Raw genomic sequence first — 21,792 nt, 5'->3', positions numbered from 1 at the left:
AGCACAATCCATCTGGGATTCCCAAAACCAGGAACAACCCCAGGAAAATCCATCTGGGCTTCCCAAAACCAGGAATAACCAAAGGAAAATCCATCTGGGACTCCCAAATCCCAATAACCACAGGAAAATCCATCTGGGCTTCCCAAAACCAGGAACAACCCCAGGAAAATCCATCTGGGATTCCCAAAACCAGGAATAACCACTGGAAAATCCATCTGGGATTCCCAAAACCAGGACCCAGTCCAGCCCTACAGCTGGGTCTGCAAGGAATGCCCCAGGGCAGGACTGGATCCCTTTTCCCAGGAAACCTGTGTGTTCCCATGGAGCTCCAGAGGTCACCACTGTCCCTGCACGTGGAGCTTCTCCTTCCCTGTGGCCTCCACACCACGCTCAGGATATCATCCCAAGGATATGCCATCCTGAGGGATATCCCATCCCAAGGATATCCCATCCCAAGGATATCCCATCCCGAGGATTTCCCATCCCAAGGGATATTTCCATCCCGAGGATATCCCAAAGGATATCCCATCCCAAGGATATCCCATCCCAAGGATATCCCATCCCAAGGGATTTCCCATCCCGAGGATATCCCACCCCAAGGATTTCCCATCCCGAGGATTTCCCATCCCAAGGATATCCCGTCCCAAGGATTTCCCATCCCAAGGATACCCCAAAGGATATCCCATCCCAAGGATACCCCACCCCGAGGATATCCCACCCCAAAGATATCCCATCCCAAAAATATCCCATCCCGAGGATATCCCATCCCGAGGATATCCCATCCCAAGGATATCCCACCCCAAGGATAGCCCATCCCAAAGGATTTCCCATCCCGAGGATTTCCCATCCTGAGGATTTCCCATCCCGAGGACTTCCCATCCCGAGGGATTTCCCATCCCAAGGATATCCCATCCCGAGGATATCCCATCCCAAAGGATATCCCATCCCGAGGATTTCCCATCCTGAGGATTTCCCATCCCGAGGGATTTCCCGTCCCTCCCGGCCGTGCACAGCTCACACCTTCCCGCAGCTCGGGGCTGAGCAGGAGGGAATCAAAGCCGCATTGTGTCCGAGGGGAACAAAGGCGCCTTTTGACGGAAATAGGTGGGGATTCTTGGAAGGCTTCCCCCGGCTGCCAGGGAATACATTGGAAAACAGGCACGGACACACGGCCCGGCCCCGGGTGGCACCGGGACACGGGGACACGGGAACGGGGATGAGCCAATGCAGCCAGAGGGAAAATCCGTGGGGTGAAGGGTTTGGGGTCTCTAAAGAGAGGAAGAGGAAGGTGGGGTAAGCGGTGGGATCAGATCCCGTCTGGTCGGATTTTCCAGCCCCTGGAGGTGTCCAAGGATGCAGCACTCAGCGCTCTGGGCTGACAAGGAGGGGAACAGGCACGGATTGGATCTTGGAGATCTTTTCCTGGGATTCTGTGGATGTGTCCTGAGCTGTGGCTCATCCCCATCTTAGGAACATGAGTTGTTCCAAGGGAAGAACATCCAGGGAAAATCCCACCAGGCTCTGCCCAGGGACACCCGTGTCCCATCGGTGGCTCTGGAAGCGTCACCTGGGATCCTCCAGGTGGATCCTCGGAAAGATCACGGAACCGACACACAGAGGGTGTGTCACCGCTCCCAGCCGTGCCTCAACCTCCCCGTGTGTAAAACCGGGCTGATGGCAGCCAGGGGACAGCCACATCCTCCAGACCCGTCCTGACCCGGGCACAGCACCCCCAGCACACCCCAGGCGAGCTCTGCCCCGGCCCTGCGGCCGCAGAGCGCGGTTCGCAGGAGGAAAAGGTAAATCCGTGTCCTCCTGGCTCCGTGTCCCCCGGGACGGCCGGACCTCCTACCCCCCTCGCCTGCCAACAGCTCCAGCACCACGCTGGGAGACTCCAAGTTCACTTGCAAAAAAAAAAAAAGTTGGCATCTGTGCATATTTGCAAGGTCAAGGCACAGAAAGCCTTCTATAAGCCTAAAGCCTTGTTTTCAAGGGCCTATTCTTTGAGGGAGTGATTATGAAAGCAGGCTACATATTCTTAACAAGCCCCTTTTCACTCGGCCTTTCAGTTCCCCCGCAGTGGAGAATGTGCGTGTGTATTCTTGCATGGCAGCCCTTCCATACTGTTGGGATTGTTATCGGGGCCGTGAAAGGCCCGATTGTTTGGGGTTGCCGCGATTACATCACGGCCGCCCCCGGGCCGCCCGCTGAGGTGTTTGATCAGGGCTCGCAGGTGGGAAGGAGCTCACGGGGCCCTTTCCCCAGACCTGCCCTACCTGTTCAACCCTGTTCCAGCTGCTCCTGCCCTCTGCTCCGCCACCTCCTGCTCCAGGAGTGCGGAAAAACCAGCCCTGATGTCCCCCAGATGTCCCTCAGGTGTCCCCCAGATGTCCCTCAGGTGTCCCTCAGATGTCCCTCAGGTGTCCCTCAGGTGTCCCCCAGATGTCCCTCACGTGTCCCCCAAATGTCCCTCAGATGTCCCTCAGATGTCCCTCACGTGTCCCCCAGATGTCCCCCAGATGTCCCTCAGGTGTCCCTCAGATGTCCCCCAGATGTCCCCCAGATGTCCCTCAGGTGTCCCTCAGATGTCCCTCAGATGTCCCTCAGGCCACCCCTGGTCCCTTCAGCTTTCCTCTCGTGTTTCCCAGGTTCTGCACTGCACTGCTAACCCTGAACTCCACACAAAGTGTCAGCAGGGTCTCCTCACAGCTCAGGCACGCACAACAATCCTTCTCCAGCCCAGAACCAAGGACACCGCTGCAGCTCCGAGCCCAAAAAGTGCAACCAGAGAATTGAGGAGAGCAGCCTGGGAGGGTGGGACTGCATCACCTGAACTGCACAATTCACCCCAAGGTGGAAATGGACCCAAAACCTGCAAACCTGGAACCGAACCATTTCCTGAGCAATGTCCTCATTCCAATCCTTCCCCTCTCCAAGGGGCTGTTTGTAAAGCAAAGAGGGAGGAGCTGGAGCTGGTTTTAAAGCAGATTTTGTTTGGCATCACCCGGGTAAGAAAATGGGTGAAAACGGCTTTGCCTCGCCCTGCTTTTCCCCCTTTCACTTGAAGGTGCTCAGCAAGCAAAGGGAGCGTTTTGGAGAGCAAAGCAGGGCAGGAGAAACCCTGGTGGGGAGGTCCTGGAGAGCTCCATCCCACAGGAACTGGGGCCATCCCTTCATCCATCGCTGCTGGGCTCAGCCCTGAGGGAAACGCGGCAGCTCCGGAGCCTCAGTCCTGCTTTGGGGCTCTCCAAACCCCCCAGAGCCACCGCAGCCTCCATCCCCACCCTTCCCAAAGAAAAGCCTGCAGGAACCTCCCCAGCTCTCTAACAAACATCCCCCTCCGGCCAGGCTAATTAAAGGTGTTTAATGAGCATCTTCCCCCTCTGTTTTGTACCCAGGGGCAGCGCCGGGCTTTGTTCTGCTCCCATTTCTCCGGGATCCAGGGAAAGGTGAGAATCCCCCTTGCCTCAGCCCTGGCTGGGCTCTTTCCCACACTTTTCTCCACGAGGATCTGATGGAGGTCGGGATCCCACCCCACCTCTGGATCCCTCCTCCCTCTGAGCTCCACTGGATCCATTCCCCAGCAGGAGCCAGATCCTGTCAGTGAGAAACTCCCACCGTGTCTTCAGCTGCCTCCCAGACCACAACGATTCCCATTCACCCCGAGAAAACACAGGAGAAGATTTTTGCCTGGTTTCAATCTCCCTACATTAATAAAACTTTTTTTTTTTTTCCCTTATTTTATTTTTATTTTTCCCCTTCCTCTCCCCCCCAGCCTGAGAGACACAGCGTGGGAGGCACGGGCTGTCCTATGGAATAATATTTTCCAAGCCTTCCTCAAAGTCTGCCTGTCAGCCCGAAGCCTCTGTGCTGTCTGTTCCACCGAAGCTGGACAGGAAACAATCCGTGGGCACAGCAGACCCAAACAAGGCCGGCATTCCCAGCAAAAGGGCGGATGAATGGGAAGCATTGTGCTGTGCTGGAGGAAACACCCCCAGCATCATCCGGGGGGGGTGGGGGGAGATATTTCTGTTTCCATCACTTCCCTGCTCACTCCTGTCCCAAGAGGAGATTTCACGCAGGAAATTGAGGGTGGGGATGGGATGGTCCATGGGAACCCAGGGCAGGCTGAGCTGGGCACCCCTAAGTTAAACACTCTGTAAAATTCCATTTTCTCCTTCCCTGCATGCAGAGAGCCAGGATCAGACCTGGAGCAGGGAGCAGGGATCCATCCCTGCCCCCAGAGCTCGGGGTTTAGGGGACAAAAGCTCAGCAGGTGCTGATCCCTCTTTTCCTGGAAGATCCCAGCCCGGGGACAGAGGAAGCCCGGGGGCTCCGTGGGACAAAGCCCCCCCAAACCCCTCTGCCAACACCCCACACCCCAAAAAATCCCCACTCAGCCTCATCCTAAGGCAGGGCTCTGCCAAAAATCTGCCTCCAGCGCTTTGAAGCTCCCCAAATTCTCTGTATCCAGCGGGGATCTGGTGCCCAGACCACCCATGGCTTAACAAAACACCTCCCTTTGCTTCCCAAACTTCCAGCCCTTTGTGTCTCATCTGCTCCAAGGAATTTAGGGCATTTAACTCCAGAATGGCTTCACCTCTTTGAACCTTCCCCGGGGAAGAGCAGCCCCCTGGCAGGAGCTTTTCCAGGGAAAAAGGCACATCTGGGAATGCTGTTGGCTCCTGTGAGACCAGGCACCAATCCCAAATTTGTGGGATGAGCACTGGGATGGGAATTGTCACCCCAGCCAGCTCTGCATTCCATCACAGGGACGGGGATGGCCTGGAAAATAAAAACTCCGTGGGTTTTTGTGCAGGGAGAGTGCAGGAAATCCATCCCAGTCTTTCAGTCCGAGCCAGACTTGCAGGGATTTTTTTGCCTGCAAGCAGCCAAGGCATTCCCTGGATCAGCCAGGCCCCTGATCCAGCTTTATTTGGGATGGGATTGGAGAAGCAGCAGTGCCCTGTCCCTGCCAGGAGCACAGGGAAGGTGCCCCAGGATCCTGGAGTGCCAATGCCATGTGAGCTTCCCAAGATCCAAGCAAAAAAATGCAAGGAAAATCCTGGTTTTGGCATTCCCCAGGCTCCATTTTCCAGCTTTAACAACAACCTTTGATCAAATATTTCAAATTAGACCCAAAAGTGATTCTAAAATAACCCCGAGGCTGCAGGATGGGGCGCTGGGAGCTGCACCCACAGGGAGATATTCCCACTGGAACAGCATCCCTGGAGCCTTCACATCCCAGCTGGAAAACAGCTCAGCCAGAGCAAAACCACGACTGGCAGCCAGAGGAATCAGCCAAGGGTGTGCAGGGAACATCCATCCCACCTGCTGGAAACACAGAGCTGTGATTCCTGCTGGAGAGGAAATCATCCTGCCAGGGATTGCCAGAGAAATCCAGCCGGTTCCAAGATAATTCTGCACCAGATTCCCTTTTCCTGCCCCACTCAGCCAGCCAAGGTCCATCTGCACACTCCCAAACCTTTCTCCTGTTAAAAGCAAATTCCTTGGCACAAGGTTTTTCTGTTTTTCCAGCAGTTTTCTGTTTCCTCTGCAGCACAACCCAGGCACGCTCCCGAGTTCCTGCAACCCTGCCCGAGGAAATTCATTTTATGGCAAATTTCTCCTTGACAGAAAAAAAAAAAAAATCCTCAGGAAGCAGCTCCATAAGAAAAAGGATTTGGCTTTTGTGTGCTCGCCTCCAGCACGGGGATGAGCTCCTGCAGACAGCAAACAGCTCCTGAGGGGTTTGGGAGGGGCAGAGTCAGGATCTGGGAGGTGCAGATTCAGGATTTGGAGGTGCAGATTTGGAGGTGCAGATTCAGGATTTGGGAGGTGCAGATTTAGGATTTGGGAGGTGCAGATTCAGGATTTGGAGGTGCAGATTTGGGAGGTGCACATTTAGGATTTGGGAGGTGCAGATTCAGGATTTGGAGGTGCAGATTCAGGATTTGGGAGGTGCAGATTCAGGATTTGGGAGGCTCCTGTATCCCAATCATCCCTCAGGATCACTCTGCTCCCAGAGTGGGACGAGGATCAGCTCAGCCCCCATGGAAAACACCCCGGAAGGGGCACTGCCACCATCCCAGGCTGCTCCAAACCCCAGCCAAGCTTCCTCTGGACACTTCCACAGCTTCTCTGGGAATTCCATCCCAAATCCTCACAGGGATCCATTCCTTCCCAATATCCTCTGGCAGTAGGGAGCCGTTCCCGTTCCCATCCCCATCCCCATCCCCATTCCCATTCCCGTTCCCCTTCCCGTTCCCTGTGCCCTGCCACAGCCTCTCCCTGGGTTCTCCCCACCCGTGAGAATCCTGGCCAGGCCAGGGGCTCCGATCCAGCTCCCGGAGGCTCCCGGAGGATCCCGGAGGATCCCGGAGGATCCCGGAGGAGCCAGACCGCAGGAACAGAGCCTGCACACCCGGTGGCAGCAAAGAAACGCGCAGGAGAACGGGATGGGCTGGGAATGGGCAGGATGGAGAATCCCGGGATACAGGATGGGCTGGGAATGGGGAGAATGGAGAATCCCGGGATCCTGGATGGGCTGGGAATGGGCAGGATGGGGAATCCCCGGATACAGGATGGGCTGGGAATGGGCAGGATGGAGAATCCCGGGATCCTGGATGGGCTGGGAATGGGCAGGATGGAGAATCCCGGGATCCTGCAGCACACAGCGAAGGCAGGACCCTCCCAGGAATTCTCCATGTCCCCTCTGCAGCTGACTGAATTTGCATTGGGATTTTCCTGCTCCAGATGCCACCTTTCATCTCCCGTGATTAATGCCCTTGGAAATCCAGAGAAAGCACCAGCTGCTTCTGCCTCCTCAGCTTCCCCGGAGCAGCTGAGGGGGGAAAATCTCCTTTTGTTCCCACATCTCCAGAGCCTCCCCTGCCTTTGTGAAGAGCCTTTTATTTCCAAAGGGTAGGGAAACACAGTGGGTAAAGCTGGAGCATCCTGATTTCCTCACTGGGATCTGTGGCAATCCAAGCGTCTGGGACAGCCAGGGATGTGACAGGGAATTGGGAATGGAAGGTTTGGGATGGGTGTTTGTGGGGCACAGCTTGTGCCTGGCCAGAGGAGGGGCTGGACAACCTGGAGAGGTCCAAAACCAGACTGGAGAGGTCCAAAACCAGCCTGGAGGGATCCAAAACCAGACTGGAGGGATCCAAAACCAGCCTGGAGGGATCCAAAACCAGCCTGGAGGGATCCAAAACCAGACTGGAGGGATCCTAAACCAGTCCTGGGACCGCACAGATCCTTCAGCAGGAACCATGGAATGGTTTGGGTTGGGATCTCGAAGATCAGCCCTGCCATGGGTTGATGGAGATGAGGAACTCATCCTTCCGCTATCCCAGGCTGCTCCAACCTGGCCTGAGACATCTCAGGGATCCAGGGGGATCCAGGGGCATCCAGGGGGATCCAGGGGCATCCCCGCCCTCACAGGGAGGAATTTCTCCCTCAAATCCAACCTGATCCCGTTCTCCTTAGGAACAAAGTGGCCGGGCCATGGCAGCGGGTGGAAATTCCAGGGAAAAGCGAAGCGCACGGAGAGCCCGGGCAGGGAGGTGCGGTTTGCACGGCGGCCACCGAGAGGTGCCAGCGGCTCTCCCAAAGCCTCGGCAGCTGCTCCAGCTCCGCTCCGGATTTCTCCCTCGCTCCCACTTCTCCAGCCCAGCTCCAGCTCTGGATGGGGTGGGATGGGCAGGATGGAGAATCCCGGGATGCAGGATGGGCTGGGATGGGCAGGATGGAGAATCCCGGGGTGCAGGATGGGCTGGGATGGGCAGGATGGAGAATCCCGGGATGCAGGATGGGCTGGGAATGGGCAGGATGGAGAATCCCGGGATGCAGGATGGGCTGGGAATGGGCAGGATGGAGAATCCCGGGATCCAGGATGGGCTGGGATGGGCAGGATGGAGAATCCCGGGATCCAGGATGGGCTGGGATGGGGAGGATGGAGAATCCCGGGATGCAGGATGGGCTGGGATGGGGAGGATGGAGAATCCCGGGATGCAGGATGGGCTGGGATGGGCGCTGTCCCCCAGGCTCTGCTGGAAGAAGCAGGAAACATCCCGAAATCCCAGGATTTGGAGGAGCTGGATGATCCCCCTGAGAGGCACAGAAGGGTTTTCCTGGGAGCACTGCCAGCAGCAGCAGGAGCAGGAATGCCAGGATTCAGGGATTCAGGGATGCAGGGATTCAAGGATTCAGGGATGCAGGGATTCAGGGATGCAGGGATTCAGGGATTCAGGAATGCAGGGATGCAGGGATGCAGGGATTCAAGGATTCAGGAATGCAGGGATTCAGGGATGCAGGGATTCAGGGATGCAGGGATTGATTCAGGGATTCAGGGATGCAGAGAGGAGTGAGATCCTTCCCTGCCACCAATTCCAGAATCCCGCAGCCCTGCCTGGCAGGAATGGGAGACAAAGGCTCCAGATGCTCCCCAGCAGCTGCTCCCACCTGTTGGGAACGCTGCTCTTAGGGAAAATCCCAGCATTTCCATGGATCCACGGGGAGCAGAGCCAGGGCTGCTCCCAGCTCAGGGGGGACGGGAGGAGGAGGAGGAGGAGGAGGAGGAGATGAAGGAATCCTGCAGGGAGCCACGGAGACAGCGGGCAGGGCACTGGGAAGAGCAGGGTGGAGACTCCACCATTCCTGCTGCCAGCTCCAGGGAAAGGGACTCACCTGGCTGGGATTCCACCCATCCCCATCCCCATCCCATTCCCACCTTCCAGCCTTGTCCCTTTTCCCATCCCCATCCCATTCCCACATCCCCACCTTCCAGCCTCATCCCTTTTCCCATCCCCATCCCATTCCCACATCCCCACCTTCCAGCCTCGTCCCTTTTCCCTGCCCTCAGCAGAGCAGCCGAGCATCCTCAGGGATGTTTAACTGGGAGAAGGGAGCGGGATAAACTCCCCAAATCCCTGTGGGCACCCCCTGAGAGGTGCAGCCCCCGCTGGGACACTCAGCTGCCTCCTCCCCAGCTCCAGTGATCCCAGAGAAGGGACAAAACCAGGGAAACAACAGCAGGAACCTTTTCTCACGTCTGGCGAGCGCAGAGTGAGGAAAACGCAGCAGCACCGGGAATTTCTCCCGCTCCCTTTGGCACCCTTTGTGCTCCCAGGGGAATTTCACCGACCCACGGATCCCCAGCCCTCCTGGCACGGGACAGGGTGGGACAGCCAAGCTCCAAAGGCAAACACAAAAAGCAGGGTCGGGGCTTACCTGGCGCTTTGGAATGTGGCGGATGCGGATTTTCCAACGGCCCCGAATCCAACTCCCACCGCCAGGCCCTCTGAAAGAGCAGGAAAAACCAGTCAGGGGCAGCCCCAGCCCAGCCAGGGAGGATCCAGCTCCTCTGAATCCAGGAGAATCCAAGCCAGCACTGCCCAGAGCAGCTGCTCCCGGGGCAGCCAGCACGGAGAGAAGGTTCTGGATTGAGGAGAGCCAAGAAGGGGGAAAAGATCCCAATCCCCACCAGCTGGAATGGGATTTTTCCAAGGAGCCAAGCACCAAAGCTGGTCCAAAACCTCAGCAAACCCCGGTGGATTCCTGAAGAATCCCAAATTCCAGAGTCTCCCGTGGATCCCCCAGGAGCTAAACCAGGATCAGGCTCCCAGCAACGCCCCCTCCCCTCTTTCTGTGCCCCAAAACCGGCACAAAACCAGCACAGCCAGGCTCCAAAGCACCAGGAAACCCAAATTCCACCAGAAAATTCCTGCAGATTGTCTGGTACAGCAAATCCCATCATTTTAAATACAGTTAACCCCATAAACCCAAATTAAAACAGCTGAAAAGCCTTCCCAGGGAAAAAAAAAAATCCTGATTTTCAGAAAGCATCAAACCCTCAATTTTATTTCCCCCCCTTCTTTTTTTTTTAATTTAATTTTTTTTAAATCCCCCCTTTTTCTAAATTTTTAAAATTAATTTTAATATTTAAAATTAATTTTTAAATTTTAAAATCCTCATTTTTGGGTTGGTTTTGGGTTTTTTTAGGTGTTTTTTCTTTGCAGCCTTTCAGCAAAGGTTGGGGGGAATGTTCAGAACCAAAACGGGAGGGATTTTACAGGTGAGGATTCCAACAGGTGGGAAAAGTCCCTGGAGCATTTCCAAGCATCCCAGAGGAGGAGCTCTCAGGAGAAGGGCACCGTGTGTGTGTTTGTGGCCCTGTGAGTTCCCAGTTGCCTTGGAAACAGCAGGAAAAACTGGAATAAATCACAACATTCCCATTCCCTGAGCCCAGAACTGGAACACTCAGAGCCTGGAGCCAAGGACAGGGGAAAAATCAGAGCAGAACCAGCCCTAAAACAGAGCTGGAGGGAAAAGAGCCCAAATGGGATCCAAAATCCTGGTCTGGGATCCAAAATCCTGACCTGGGATCCAAAATCCTGACCTGGAGATCCAAAATCCCAGCCTGGGATCCAAAATCCTGACCTGGGATCCAAAATCCTGACCTGGGATCCAAAATCCCGGCCTGGGGATCCAAAATCTCAGCCTGGGATCCAAAATCCTGACCTGGGATCCAAAATCCTGACCTGGAGATCCAAAATCCTGACCTGGGATCCAAAATCCTGACCTGGAGATCCAAAATCCTGACCTGGGATCCAAAATCCTAACCTGGGATGTAAAATGTTGAGGGTTTTTAGATTTTCAGGGTGTTTTTGAGTGGCTTGGGGTGATTTTTGGGTGATTTTGGGGGTTTTGGGGGGTGTCAAAGCCGATACTGGGGAGATTTCAGGTGATTTTTAGGCTGATTTGGGGGATTCTGGGGGTGAATTTCTTTCTCCTCCCCTGCTGCGGAGCAGGAATCCCACAGTTCATGGGAGCAGAGATCCCAAATCCCGGGGAATGAGAGGCAGCAGATGGTGCGTGGGGAAGGGAGAAGCTCAGGGAGAGGAGGAGGAGGAGGAGGAGGAGGAGGAGGAGGAGGAGGGGACACGGCAGCCTCGGGGCGTGGCCCCACATCCCAGGACAGGACACGGATCCCAAACCAGCCAAGGATGATCCCAAAACAGCCAAGTGTGGGTGGCCCAGGCACAGCAGGCACATCCCAGCACCTGGAAAACCTCCGATCCTATGGATCCAGGGATGGAGCAGGGATCAGGGGATGGAGCAGGGATCAGGGGATGGAGCAGGGATCAGGGGATGGAGCAGGGATCAGGGATCAGGGGATGGAGCAGGGATCAGGGATCAGGGGATGGAGCAGGGATCAGGGGATGGAGCAGGGATCAGGGGATGGAGCAGGGATCAGGGGATGGAGCAGGGATCAGGGATCAGGGGATGGAGCAGGGATCAGGGGATGGAGCAGGGATCAGGGGATGGAGCAGGGATCAGGGATCAGGGGATGGAGCAGGGATGAGGGGATGGAGCAGGGATCAGGGGATGGAGCAGGGATCAGGGAATGGAGCAGGGATCAGGGGATGGAGCAGGGATCAGGGGATGGAGCAGGGATCAGGGGATGGAGCAGGGATCAGGGGATGGAGCAGGGATCAGGGGATGGAGCAGGGATCAGGGGATGGAGCAGGGAGCAGGGGATGGAGCAGGGAGCAGGGGATGGAGCAGGGATCAGGGGATGGAGCAGGGATCAGGGATGAAGGGATGGAGCAGGGATGAGGGGATGGAGCAGGGATGAGGGGATGGAGCAGGGATCACGGGATGGAGCAGGAATTGCAGGATGGAGCAGGGATCAGGGATCAGGGGATGGAGCAGGGATCAGGGGACGGAGCAGGGATCAGGGGATGGAGCAGGGATCAGGGGATGGAGCAGGGATCAGGGATCAGGGGATGGAGCAGGGATCAGGGGATGGAGCAGGGATCCAGGGATGGATCAGGAATTGCAGGATGGAGCAGGGATCAGGGATCAGGGGATGGAGCAGGGATCCAGGGATGGAGCAGGAACTGTGGGATGGAGCAGCAGGACTCTGGGTACCAGCACAGCCACACGGAGCTCATCCCAAAAACCTCATCCCTGTGATTAAACAAAGCACCAACACTTCCCAAATCCCGCTCAGCGATGCCAGATCCCGCAGGATCCGCACATCCCACAGCCCTGGGACCCCGGGGCAGAGCTGGGAGCTCCACTGTCCCCCCCCAGACGGATTCTGGAGCTGATTCCCCTGGCTCAGCACATGGAGAGGCTTCCTCCAGGAAGGTTCTCCAGCTGCCAAGGTCTCATCCATTATTCATCCCGCTCTTGGAAGAGCTGTTAAGTTCCTAGTGGGAAATTAATCTTGCCATAATGAGGTTTGGATTTCTCGGAGAGTTTAAGCACTGCCACTCAGAGATTTTTCCCTGCAGACTGAAGCCCAGCTCCCTCCAGGAATCATCGTTTTGCCATTATTGCTCAAGGATTAGCAGATTCCAGGGATTTTCCAGTTTGTAGGTCCCCACCACTTGAGGGTTTGTGGGCTTTTGGGTGGAATTTGGGAGGCAGGAGGAAATCCTGCTAATTCCAAATCCTGGTTTAACCCCCACAGAAGCCAGCCCATCCTCATCCCACCCTTTGCTCTCTTCTCCTCCTCCCACAAAAGCAAATCCTCATTTCAGTCCTCAGTTCAGCTCCACGGAGCTGCTGAACACGAGCTGACAACTCAACCTCCACCTGATTTGAAAGAATTCCAGCTGGTTTGGAAGAATTAAATCAACTGTCCAACATCTCCAAACCCCTCCAGCCTGGAAACGCTTCTCTGGGAGCGGAAAACACTTTTCCAAGCTACCAAAGCAGAACTGAGCTAAAAGCAGGGACTGACCCAGCTGGAATTGGGCTCTCCTGACCCCACAGCACCTGAATCCATCAGAGATATTTAAAGTTTCATTCCCAGCACGTAAACGCTTTCTCAGGCCACTGCTCAGTGAGCTTTAATGTGACAGACCTGAGATCTGATGGGGACAAGGCAGGAAGGCAGCTCCCACATGCATATTTCAGTGGAATATTTCATTCCAGCTGGTGAAAATCCTGGATTTAATTGGCTTTTGTCACCTTTGTGGCTGCTGCTGCTGACAAAACACCGATGTGTTATCTGCTGGCTGCCTCCAAATGAGTCTGTGACAGATGAGCTGGTGGCAGGGGGACATCAGGGTCCCCTGCAGACAGTGTGAGCCTGGGAGGAGAATTCCCAGCCTGGAAAACATGGAATTGCCTCCAGCTGCCTGCGAGGAGCAGGGGGAGCACTGAGGGAGCTGAGCTGGAGACAACAGAGCCAAAAACAGCCTGAGAGCAGCAGCCACAGCTGGGGGGTCACCTGAGTCCTGGGGACATCACCTGAGCCCTGGGGATGTCACCTGTGTCCTTCTCCTGGGGATGTCACCTGTGTCCCTCCCCTGGGGATGTCACCTGTGTCCTTCCCCAGAAAATGTCACCTCTGTCCTTCCCCTGAGAGCATCACCCACAGCTGGGGTGTCACCTGAGCCCTGGGGATGTCACCTGAGCCCTGGGGATGTCACCTGTGTCCTTCTCCTGGGGATGTCACCTGTGTCCTTCTCCTGGGGATGTCACCTGTGTCCCTCCCCTGGGGATGTCACCTGTGTCCTTCCCCAGAAAATGTCACCTCTGTCCTTCCCCTGAGAGCATCACCCACAGCTGGGGACGTCACCTGAGCCCTGGGGATGCCACCCGAGCCCTGGGGATGTCACCTTAGTCCTGGGAATGTCAAGGAGGTGACAATTAAGGATTAATTAAGGAAAGATCAAGGGCACCTCTCCCAGAGCAGCCAGGCTCGGGCTGATCCCGGTGAGGTGATCCCTGACTCCGGTGCTGCCGGAACATTCCGGATGGATCCGAGCTCCCGGCTCTGTCCCCATCCCCTCCCACCTCTGTCCTCCCCCCAGCTCCATGGCCAGCAATCCCTGCTCATCCCTGCTCATCCCTGCTCATCCCTGCTCCCTCTGGAATTATCCCGGAGCTGCCTCAGGAGCCAACCCCAGCTGGGTTTTCTCTCCAGAGCAGAAAAGCTGTGAAGAATTCCTGGCTGTTCCAAGGTGCATCTTTCCATCCCTCTGAGCGAGCCTCAGGGCCAGCACTCTGCTCCAATTCCCTGAAATTCCATGGAATTCCTGCCCCACGTGCTCCCCACCAACCTTCCTGTACCTGCATCCTCCTGGGAATGCAACCCTGCTGTGCCGCCTTTTCCTCCTTTTCCTTCCTAAAACCCCTCCCAGCAGGAATGGAGGCTGCTCCAAGTGCCCAGGAAGAGCCAGGAACAGGCAGGGCAGGGGGAATGTTGGAATTCCTGGAAGAGGCATCACCCAGACGAGGCACAGATTAATGGGTGCAGCTCCGGTCCTCACGCTCTGCTGAGCCCCAGTGGGATCCCAAATCCTCATTAAAACCAAACCTCATTAAAAACAGCCTCCATTCCAACAGCCCCACGGAAAATAAAACCCCAAAAAGCCGTCACTCCAAACGAATGTTCCCAGCTTTTTAATGGATCTGGGAGAATATTCATATCAATAATCAGCGCTGTTGATAATTGAGATGCAATCTGGCACTCATTGCCCTTCCCCCGGGAGGCCGAGTGCACGGGAGCGCCTGTCCCGGGAGGATGAATCCAATCAATTTTTGCTAATGACAAAAGCAGCCAGCCTGGAAATCACCTCCCTTCCCAGGAACTCCAATCTGCCGGCACAGCACGGAACCTGTGCTGCCTGCACAGCCCCCAGCCCTTCCCATCCTCAAATCCACCTTCATCCCTGGAGCAGCTCTCGGCACAAGGGGTGAGCTCTGCCCGACCCCCGTGGGGCTGCTCAGGGGGTTAAAAAGCTCAGAATTCATCCAGAATCCCACTGGCAACAGCATGGATCAACCACACTGCTGAGGGAGCTCACCTGGGGGTGCCAAACCCCACAGGTCACATCCAAACCCCTCTGGATAAAGGGAGCTCACCTGGGAGTTCCAAACCCCACAGGTCACATCCAAACCCTCCCTGGATAGAGGGAGCTCACCTGGGAGTGCCAGGGTCACATCCAAACCCTCTCTGGGTGCTCAGGGATCTCATCTGGAGCTGCCAAACCCCACAGGTCACATCCAAACCCTCCCTGGATAGAGGGAGCTCACCTGGGAGTTCCAAACCCCACAGGTCACATCCAAACCCCTCTGGGTGCTCAGGGAGCTCACCTGGGAGTGCCAGGGTCACATCCAAACCCCTCTGGGTGATGAAGGAGCTCACCTGGAGCTGTCAAACCCCACAGGTCACATCCAAACCCCTCTGGGTGCTCAGGGAGCTCATCTGGAGCTGCCAGACCCCACAGATCACATCCAAACCCTCCCTGGGTGATGAAGGAGCTCACCTGGAGCTCTCAAACCCCACAGATCACATCCAAACCCTCCCTGGGTGATGAAGGAGCTCACCTGGGAGTTCCAAACCCCACAGGTCACATCCAAACCCCTCTGGGTGCTCAGGGAGCTCATCTGGGAGTGCCAGGGTCACACCCAAACCCTCGTGGGTGATGAAGGAACTCACCTGGGAGTTCCAAACCCCACAGATCACATCCAAACCCTCCTGGGTGATGAAGGAGCTCACCTGGAGCTCTCAAACCCCACAGATCACATCCAAACCCTCCCTGGGTGATGAAGGAGCTCACCTGGGAGTTCCAAACCCCACAGATCACATCCAAACCCCCCTGCAGAGCTCCCTCCTCTGCCTCCAGCCCAAGCCCCCCGGTTTTGCTCCCGAATTTCCGCCTCTTTGAGCAGAGGGCGCTGGGAAGGGGTAAAGGGACGTGGCAGAGCCCCCCAAACCTCCCAGAGCTCCACCTGAGCCTTCCTCTCCAGCTCCCAGTGCCAGAAAGCCATTAACGAGCTGGGATTGATTAATTTTTAATGAGCAGGAGCCAGGGGAGGAGCAGGGCAGAGCGTGTGAGCCGAATTGGGGACAAACCCCAGCCGGGGAGGTGGCACCGTGGGCAGGAGGGACAAAAGGTGAGGAGGAGACACCTTGAGGTGGTGCCAGCTGTGGGAAGGGTGGCTGAGACTGCTCCGGGCTGGGGGAAGGATCCTGCACGCCCAGGTGACACCAGACAGGTCCTGTCCCCTTGGGATTGCGCTCGGAGGTGGCAGCGAGAGGAGGTGCCCTGGCTTGGCACTGCCCTGGTGGCATTTGGGGGACCCAGGAGGGGGAGATTCACCCCAAAAAGCTGCAGGGTGGGCTGTGAGCGGTGCCTGGAACGGGGGGAACTGGGGCTGGTGTGGAGGAGAGGGGACGGGATTGCTGCTGCAGGTTCCCCCCTGCAGGGAAAGGGATGATCCCGGGATAGGCTCAGTCTGGCACAGCACAAAGGGGGAAAAAACGGGAATTTCAGGTTTCCTTGGCAACGTTCTGGGGCTTGGAAGCATCGGAGCAGCCCCGCTGCCTTTCCTGGAGGATGCTCCAGGGATGGGGCAGGGCCCGGCTGTCCTGAGCCAATTCTGAGGATGGGGAACTCGCATTTCCCGAGAGCCAGGGAATTGTCAGGAATCTCCCAAGGCAGGGAATTGTCAGGAATCTCCCAAGGCAGGGAATTGTCAGGAATCTCCCAAGGCAGGGAATTGTCAGGAATCTCCCAAGGCAGGGAATTGTCAGGAATTTCCCAAGGCAGGGAATTGTCAGCACCAACACCTGCAGCTCCTCCCTGCCCCACCTGGACACCCACGGGCCTGGCTGAGCCACCAGAAACCCCCACAAGATCCCTGAGATTCCTCTGAGGGCAGCTGGGGGATTTGGGAAAGGGGCTGGAGCACCAGGAGAGGCTCAGGGATTTGGGGAGGGGTCTGGAGCCCCAGGACAGGCTCAGGGATTTGGGAAAGGGTCTGGAGCACCAGGAGAGGCTCAGGGATTTGGGAAAGGGGCTGGAACACCAGGAGAGGCTCAGGGATTTGGGAAAGGGGCTGGAACACCAGGGTTCAGGGATTTGGGAAAGGGGCTGGAGCACCAGGAGAGGCTCAGGGATTTGGGGAGGGGGCTGGAACACCAGGACAGGCTCAGGGATTTGGGAAAGGGGCTGGAGCACCAGGAGAGGCTCAGGGATTTGGGAAAGGGGCTGGAGCACCAGGACAGGCTCAGGGATTTGGGAAAGGGGCTGGAGCACCAGGACAGGCTCAGGGATTTGGGAAAGGGGCTGGAACACCAGGGATCAGGGATTTGGGAAGGGGCTGGAGCACCAGGAGAGGATCAGGGATTTGGGAAAGGGGCTGGAGCACCAGGAGAGGTTCAGGGATTTGGGAAGGGTCTGGAACACCAGGACAGGCTCAGGGATTTGGGAAAGGGGCTGGAGCACCAGGAGAGGTTCAGGGATTTGGGGAGGGGCTGGAGCACCAGGAGAGGTTCAGGGATTTGGGAAAGGGGCTGGAGCACCAGGACAGGCTCAGGGATTTGGGAAAGGGGCTGGAGCACCAGGGATCAGGGATTTGGGAAGGGGCTGGAGCACCAGGACAGGCTCAGGGATTTGGGGAGGGGGCTCAGCCTGGAGAAAAGGAGGCTCAGGGGGAACTTCTGGCTCTGCACAACTCCCTGCCAGGAGCTGCTCAGGGAACAGGGACAGGAGGAGAGGGAACGGCCTCAGGCTGGGCCAGGGGAGCTGAGGGTGGAAGAATTCCCTTGGGAAGGGGGTCAGGCCATGGAATGGGCTGGGGGAGGCACTCAGGGCACTCAGGGCTTTGGGCACAGCTCGGATCCATCCCAGGAGGCTTTTCCAGCCTCAATGGCTCTGGAATTCCGAGGTTCCAGGGCAATGAAGATGAGCAGAACGGGCCCTGGGCCTCTCCTGGAGCATGAGGGGCTCCTGCAGCACCTCCCCGCTGGGGGAACCCCAAAATCCATCAGCAGAGCCATCCCTGAGCTCCGGGAGCATCCCAGGAGCTCCCCAGGATCCAGGGCCCCCAGCCTGCCCTCCCCTGCCAGGGCAGCACGGAGGGAAAGGCTGAGCAGCTCACACCTCGCTAATTGTTATTTGTGATACACCAGTAACATTTTAATTAATCTCAAGTCTTCAGCATAACAGCCACCCAAGGTACAAAGCTAAACCAGAATAAACAGGGCTTGATTAAATACATAATTAATGTTCTGCTAAAGCCGGCATAGATGAATATTAATTAGCAGGAAGAGTCTGCAGTTTGGCATCTCCTGTCATTATCAATTTATCCTTTCCATTGGCATTGCCAGCTTTGGAACAAATTATCCAGCCTTTCCTCCAGGAGCACGGAGAGGCTGTGGGAGGCTGGGCTGGGGGTTCTGCTCTCTCCCCTCCACAAGAAGCTGCTCCCAGCCTGGAAACAGAGCCAGAGGCACTGCCAGGAGCAGCCAGCTCAGCCCTAAAGGACGCTCAAAGTCCATCCAACAATTCCCTGCTGGCAGAAAAACGGGAGCTCATCCCCCAGATGAGCAGGGATGGAGCCTGGGCCAGCAGCCAGGGGAAACTGAGGCAGGGTTTGGGCTGGGAGTGGGGGTTCAGAGCCCTGCCAGGGGCACTGGGGCAGCTCAGAGACCCAGCCAGGGGAAACTGAGGCAGGGTTTGGGCTGGGAGTGGGGGTTCAGAGCCCTGCCAGGGGCACTGGAGCAGCTCAGACACCCAGGGACCCAGCCAGGGGAAACTGAGGCAGGGTTTGGGCTGGCAGTGGGGGTTCAGAGCCCCAGGGAGGTGAGTGTGGATCCCCCTCCTGCAGCAGCCCAGCCCCTCCCAGGGCTGTGGAGCCGTGTGAGCAGCTCTGGGGGCACGGGAAGGACGGAAAATCCTTGGGAATGAGCTGGACACCTCTGTGGGAGTGCCGAGGGCTCCCAGGGGAGGAGAGGGAGCTGGGAGGAGAACAGCAGGCTCTGCAGAGAGCCCGTGGAGCCTCTGCAGCACTTGTGAAGCACAAAAGCCGATCTTCCTTAGAAGAGCTGCTAAAATAAAGATGGAGAGCAGCTTTTCACACAGGCAGCTGGGGACAGGACAGGGGGAATGGCTTGGAAGGGAAAGAGGGAAGATTTCCATGGAATGTTGGGAATCAATGAGAGGCTGGATGGATTTCCCAGAGCAGCTGCTCCATCCCTGGAAGTGTCCAAGGCCAGCCTGGAGCACCCAGGACCGGGGGGAGGTGGCACTGCAGGAGCTCTGGGGTCCTTTCCACGGCTCCCTGAGGAGAAGGGAGGGATTTTCCCAGGGCTTGGAGCATCCCCAGCACCTCCCGCCCTGCCCAGCACGAGGAGTGCTCACCCTGCAGGAGCCCGTGGTAATTTAAATGAAATTAAACTTAATTAAAGCCCGTGCCAGCCTCTCCTCTGGCAGGGCTGCTAATTGAGGCAGAGATTCCCGTGTTTCCAAACCCTGGGAAAGCAGAAGGAATTCAGAGCCCCGGATTGCTGCTCACCTGATTTCATCACAGCCTGAATTATTTATCCCCAGCCTGAATTCTTCATCCCCAGCCTGAATTCTTCCTCAGGGCACAGAGCCCCTGGCAAGGGCTCTGCAAGCTCCCTTTGGGACCTGGAGGTGACTTTGGACAAATCCCCAGGGAAAGGAGGCAGGGCAGGGCCTCCAGGGTCACTGAAAAGCCTCTGGGAAGGAGCAGGAGGGGGATTGGGGATCAAAACTCAGCAGGGCCAGGGCCAGCAGCGAGCCCCAGCCTCACACCTCTCCGGGGATGAAGCTTCTGCTCTGAGGGATGAAACCCAGTTACACTTCACTCACTGCAGACATTTCCTATTTTATTTTATTTTATTTTATTTTATTTTATTTTATTTTATTTTATTTTATTTTATTTTATTTTATTTTATTTTATTTTATTTTATTTTATTTATTTTATTTTATTTTTATTTTATTTTTATTTTATTTTATTTTATTTTTTATTTTATATTTTTTATTTTTATTTTTATTTTATTTTTATTTTATTTTTATTTTATTTTATTTTATTTTTTATTTTTATTTTATTTTATTTTTATTTTTATTTTTATTTTTATTTTTATTTTTATTTTTTATTTTATATGTTTATATTATTTTATATATTTATTTTATATGTTTATTTTATTTTATATGTTTATTTTATTTTATATTTTTATTTTATTTTATTTTATTTTATTTTATTTTATTTTATTTTATTTTCTGTGGCTCATTTAAATCTCCTTCCTGGCCTTTCCTGCCAGGCCCCTTCCTCTCCCAGCAACACCTGGAGCTGAACTACAGCACCCAAATTATCCCCCTGGGATTAATTAAAAAAAGAGGGATGAGGAGGGAGAAATGTTTTGCTGCTGCTGACAGCCTGGAGCAGGTTAATGCCCAGCTCATGCTGGTGATGCAACGAGAGCAGCAAATCATTAACTCCCAGCTCCTTATCAGCATAACCCAACCCCAGGAGCACCCAGGGGTGCCCAGCAGCTGCTGGAAGGGGACAATTCCCAGCCCAGGAGCACCCAGGGGTGCCCAGCAGCTGCTGGAAGGAGACAATTCCCAGCCCAGGAGCACCCAGAGGTGCCCAGCAGCTGCTGGAAGGAGACAATTCCCAGCCCAGGGGCACCCAGGGGTGCCCAGCAGCTGCAGGAAGGAGACAATTCCCAGCCCAGGGGCAGCAGGAAGCTGGAGGAGCCGGAGCAGGGAAAGGCCAGGAGCTCTGTGTGTGTCCCCTTGGGTTTTGTGGCTCCCAGGGAAAGGCAGGAGCTGGGATTCCACACCCACAACGGAGCCTTCCCCTGGCAATTCCCCTGGTGGAACTGGGGATGGATGTCCTGATTCACAGATCCACCCTGCCAGGCACAGAGCAAAGCAGGGAGAAAGGAAAGGCAAGGAGAGGAGGAGGAGGAGGGAAGAAACCAGGAAAAAACCCTGGAAAAGTTGCCTTATTTTCCTTTCAACATCCCCAAGCACTGCAGAGCAGCCAAACATCCCGAGCTGTCCCAAACTGATCTCACCATCCTCTGTTCTCCACCAAGCCTGGCCTGGCAGGACTCACCCTCCAGGACCCTCAGCTCCGTGATTTTCCACCCCTTGTCCAGACCCACACCCAGACCAAGGAAACAAACCCCAAGTTCACATTCCCCTGCAGAGACCCAGCGCCCTGAAACCCATCCCTGCCTGCTCACAGACACGGAGAGGCCAAAAGGGAGCGGGATTTGTCACTTTCCCGATATTCCCCGGGGAATTAGGATTGCACCCAGGCTGGGCTGGCAGGAGCAGGGCTGCAGCTGCTGCAGGATCCCCCCGAGCCCCCTCCCCAGCAGGGTTCTGCTGCCAAAGCCTCCCGGGGCTCAGCCCCACGGGATCTGCAGCGGGATCCCGGCCAAAGGCGCCCACTCTGGGAGCGCCATCTGCACAGGAGAGCTGGGCTGGGAGCCTGGAGCCTCGCCATGGACTCACCAGGGATGTTGTGGATGGTGATGGCCAGGATCATCAGCGTGATCCTCCTCCAGCTGCTGCTCCCGGCCAGGGCTGCTCCGTCCCGGGGAGCCGGGAACGCCGGGGGGTCCTCGGCAAGGGGGGACCCCACTCCCCTCCTCCGCTGGTACGGCTCCCCGTTCTCTGCCTTGTCTGGGGACAGAAAACACCGGGGTGAGGAAAAGGGGGATAGAAAACATCGGGGTGAGGAAAAGGGGGGACAGAAAACATCGGGGTGAGGAAAAGGGGGGATAGAAAATATTGGGGTGAGGAAAAGTGGGGATAGAAAACACCGGGGTGAGGAAAAGGGGGGACAGAAAACACCAGGGTGAGGAAAAGGGGGGACAGAAAACACCAGGGTGAGGAAAAGGGGGGACAGAAAACACCGGGGTGAGGAAAAGGGGGATAGAAAACACCGGGGTGAGGAAAAGGGGGATAGAAAATATTGGGGTGAGGAAAAGGGGGA

The 21,792-nt window shown here is 55.9% G+C and overlaps 1 protein-coding gene across 2 annotated transcripts in view; it reads right to left on the bottom strand.

Annotated features, from left to right (window-relative positions):
* Positions 1-21,792, bottom strand: part of SLC39A11 (solute carrier family 39 member 11) — a 61,888-nt gene that overhangs the window by 5,646 nt on the left and 34,450 nt on the right. Inside the window, exons 6-8 of one of the 2 annotated variants that reach the window (XM_058852527.1) lie at positions 21,309-21,479; positions 9,235-9,304; positions 8,485-8,629 (exon numbers count right to left, since the gene is read on the bottom strand). In XM_058852527.1, coding sequence (XP_058708510.1) covers positions 8,485-8,629; positions 9,235-9,304; positions 21,309-21,479 — 386 coding nt within the window. Of the gene's footprint in view, positions 1-8,484; positions 8,630-9,234; positions 9,305-21,308; positions 21,480-21,792 lie in introns of those variants that run through there. The other variant, XM_058852526.1, reaches the window with a different exon arrangement.

The sequence above is a fragment of the Poecile atricapillus genome, chromosome 17 (genome assembly GCF_030490865.1).
Source record: "Poecile atricapillus isolate bPoeAtr1 chromosome 17, bPoeAtr1.hap1, whole genome shotgun sequence".
NCBI lineage: Eukaryota > Metazoa > Chordata > Aves > Passeriformes > Paridae > Poecile > Poecile atricapillus.
This window is presented reverse-complemented; position numbering and strand designations above follow the sequence as displayed.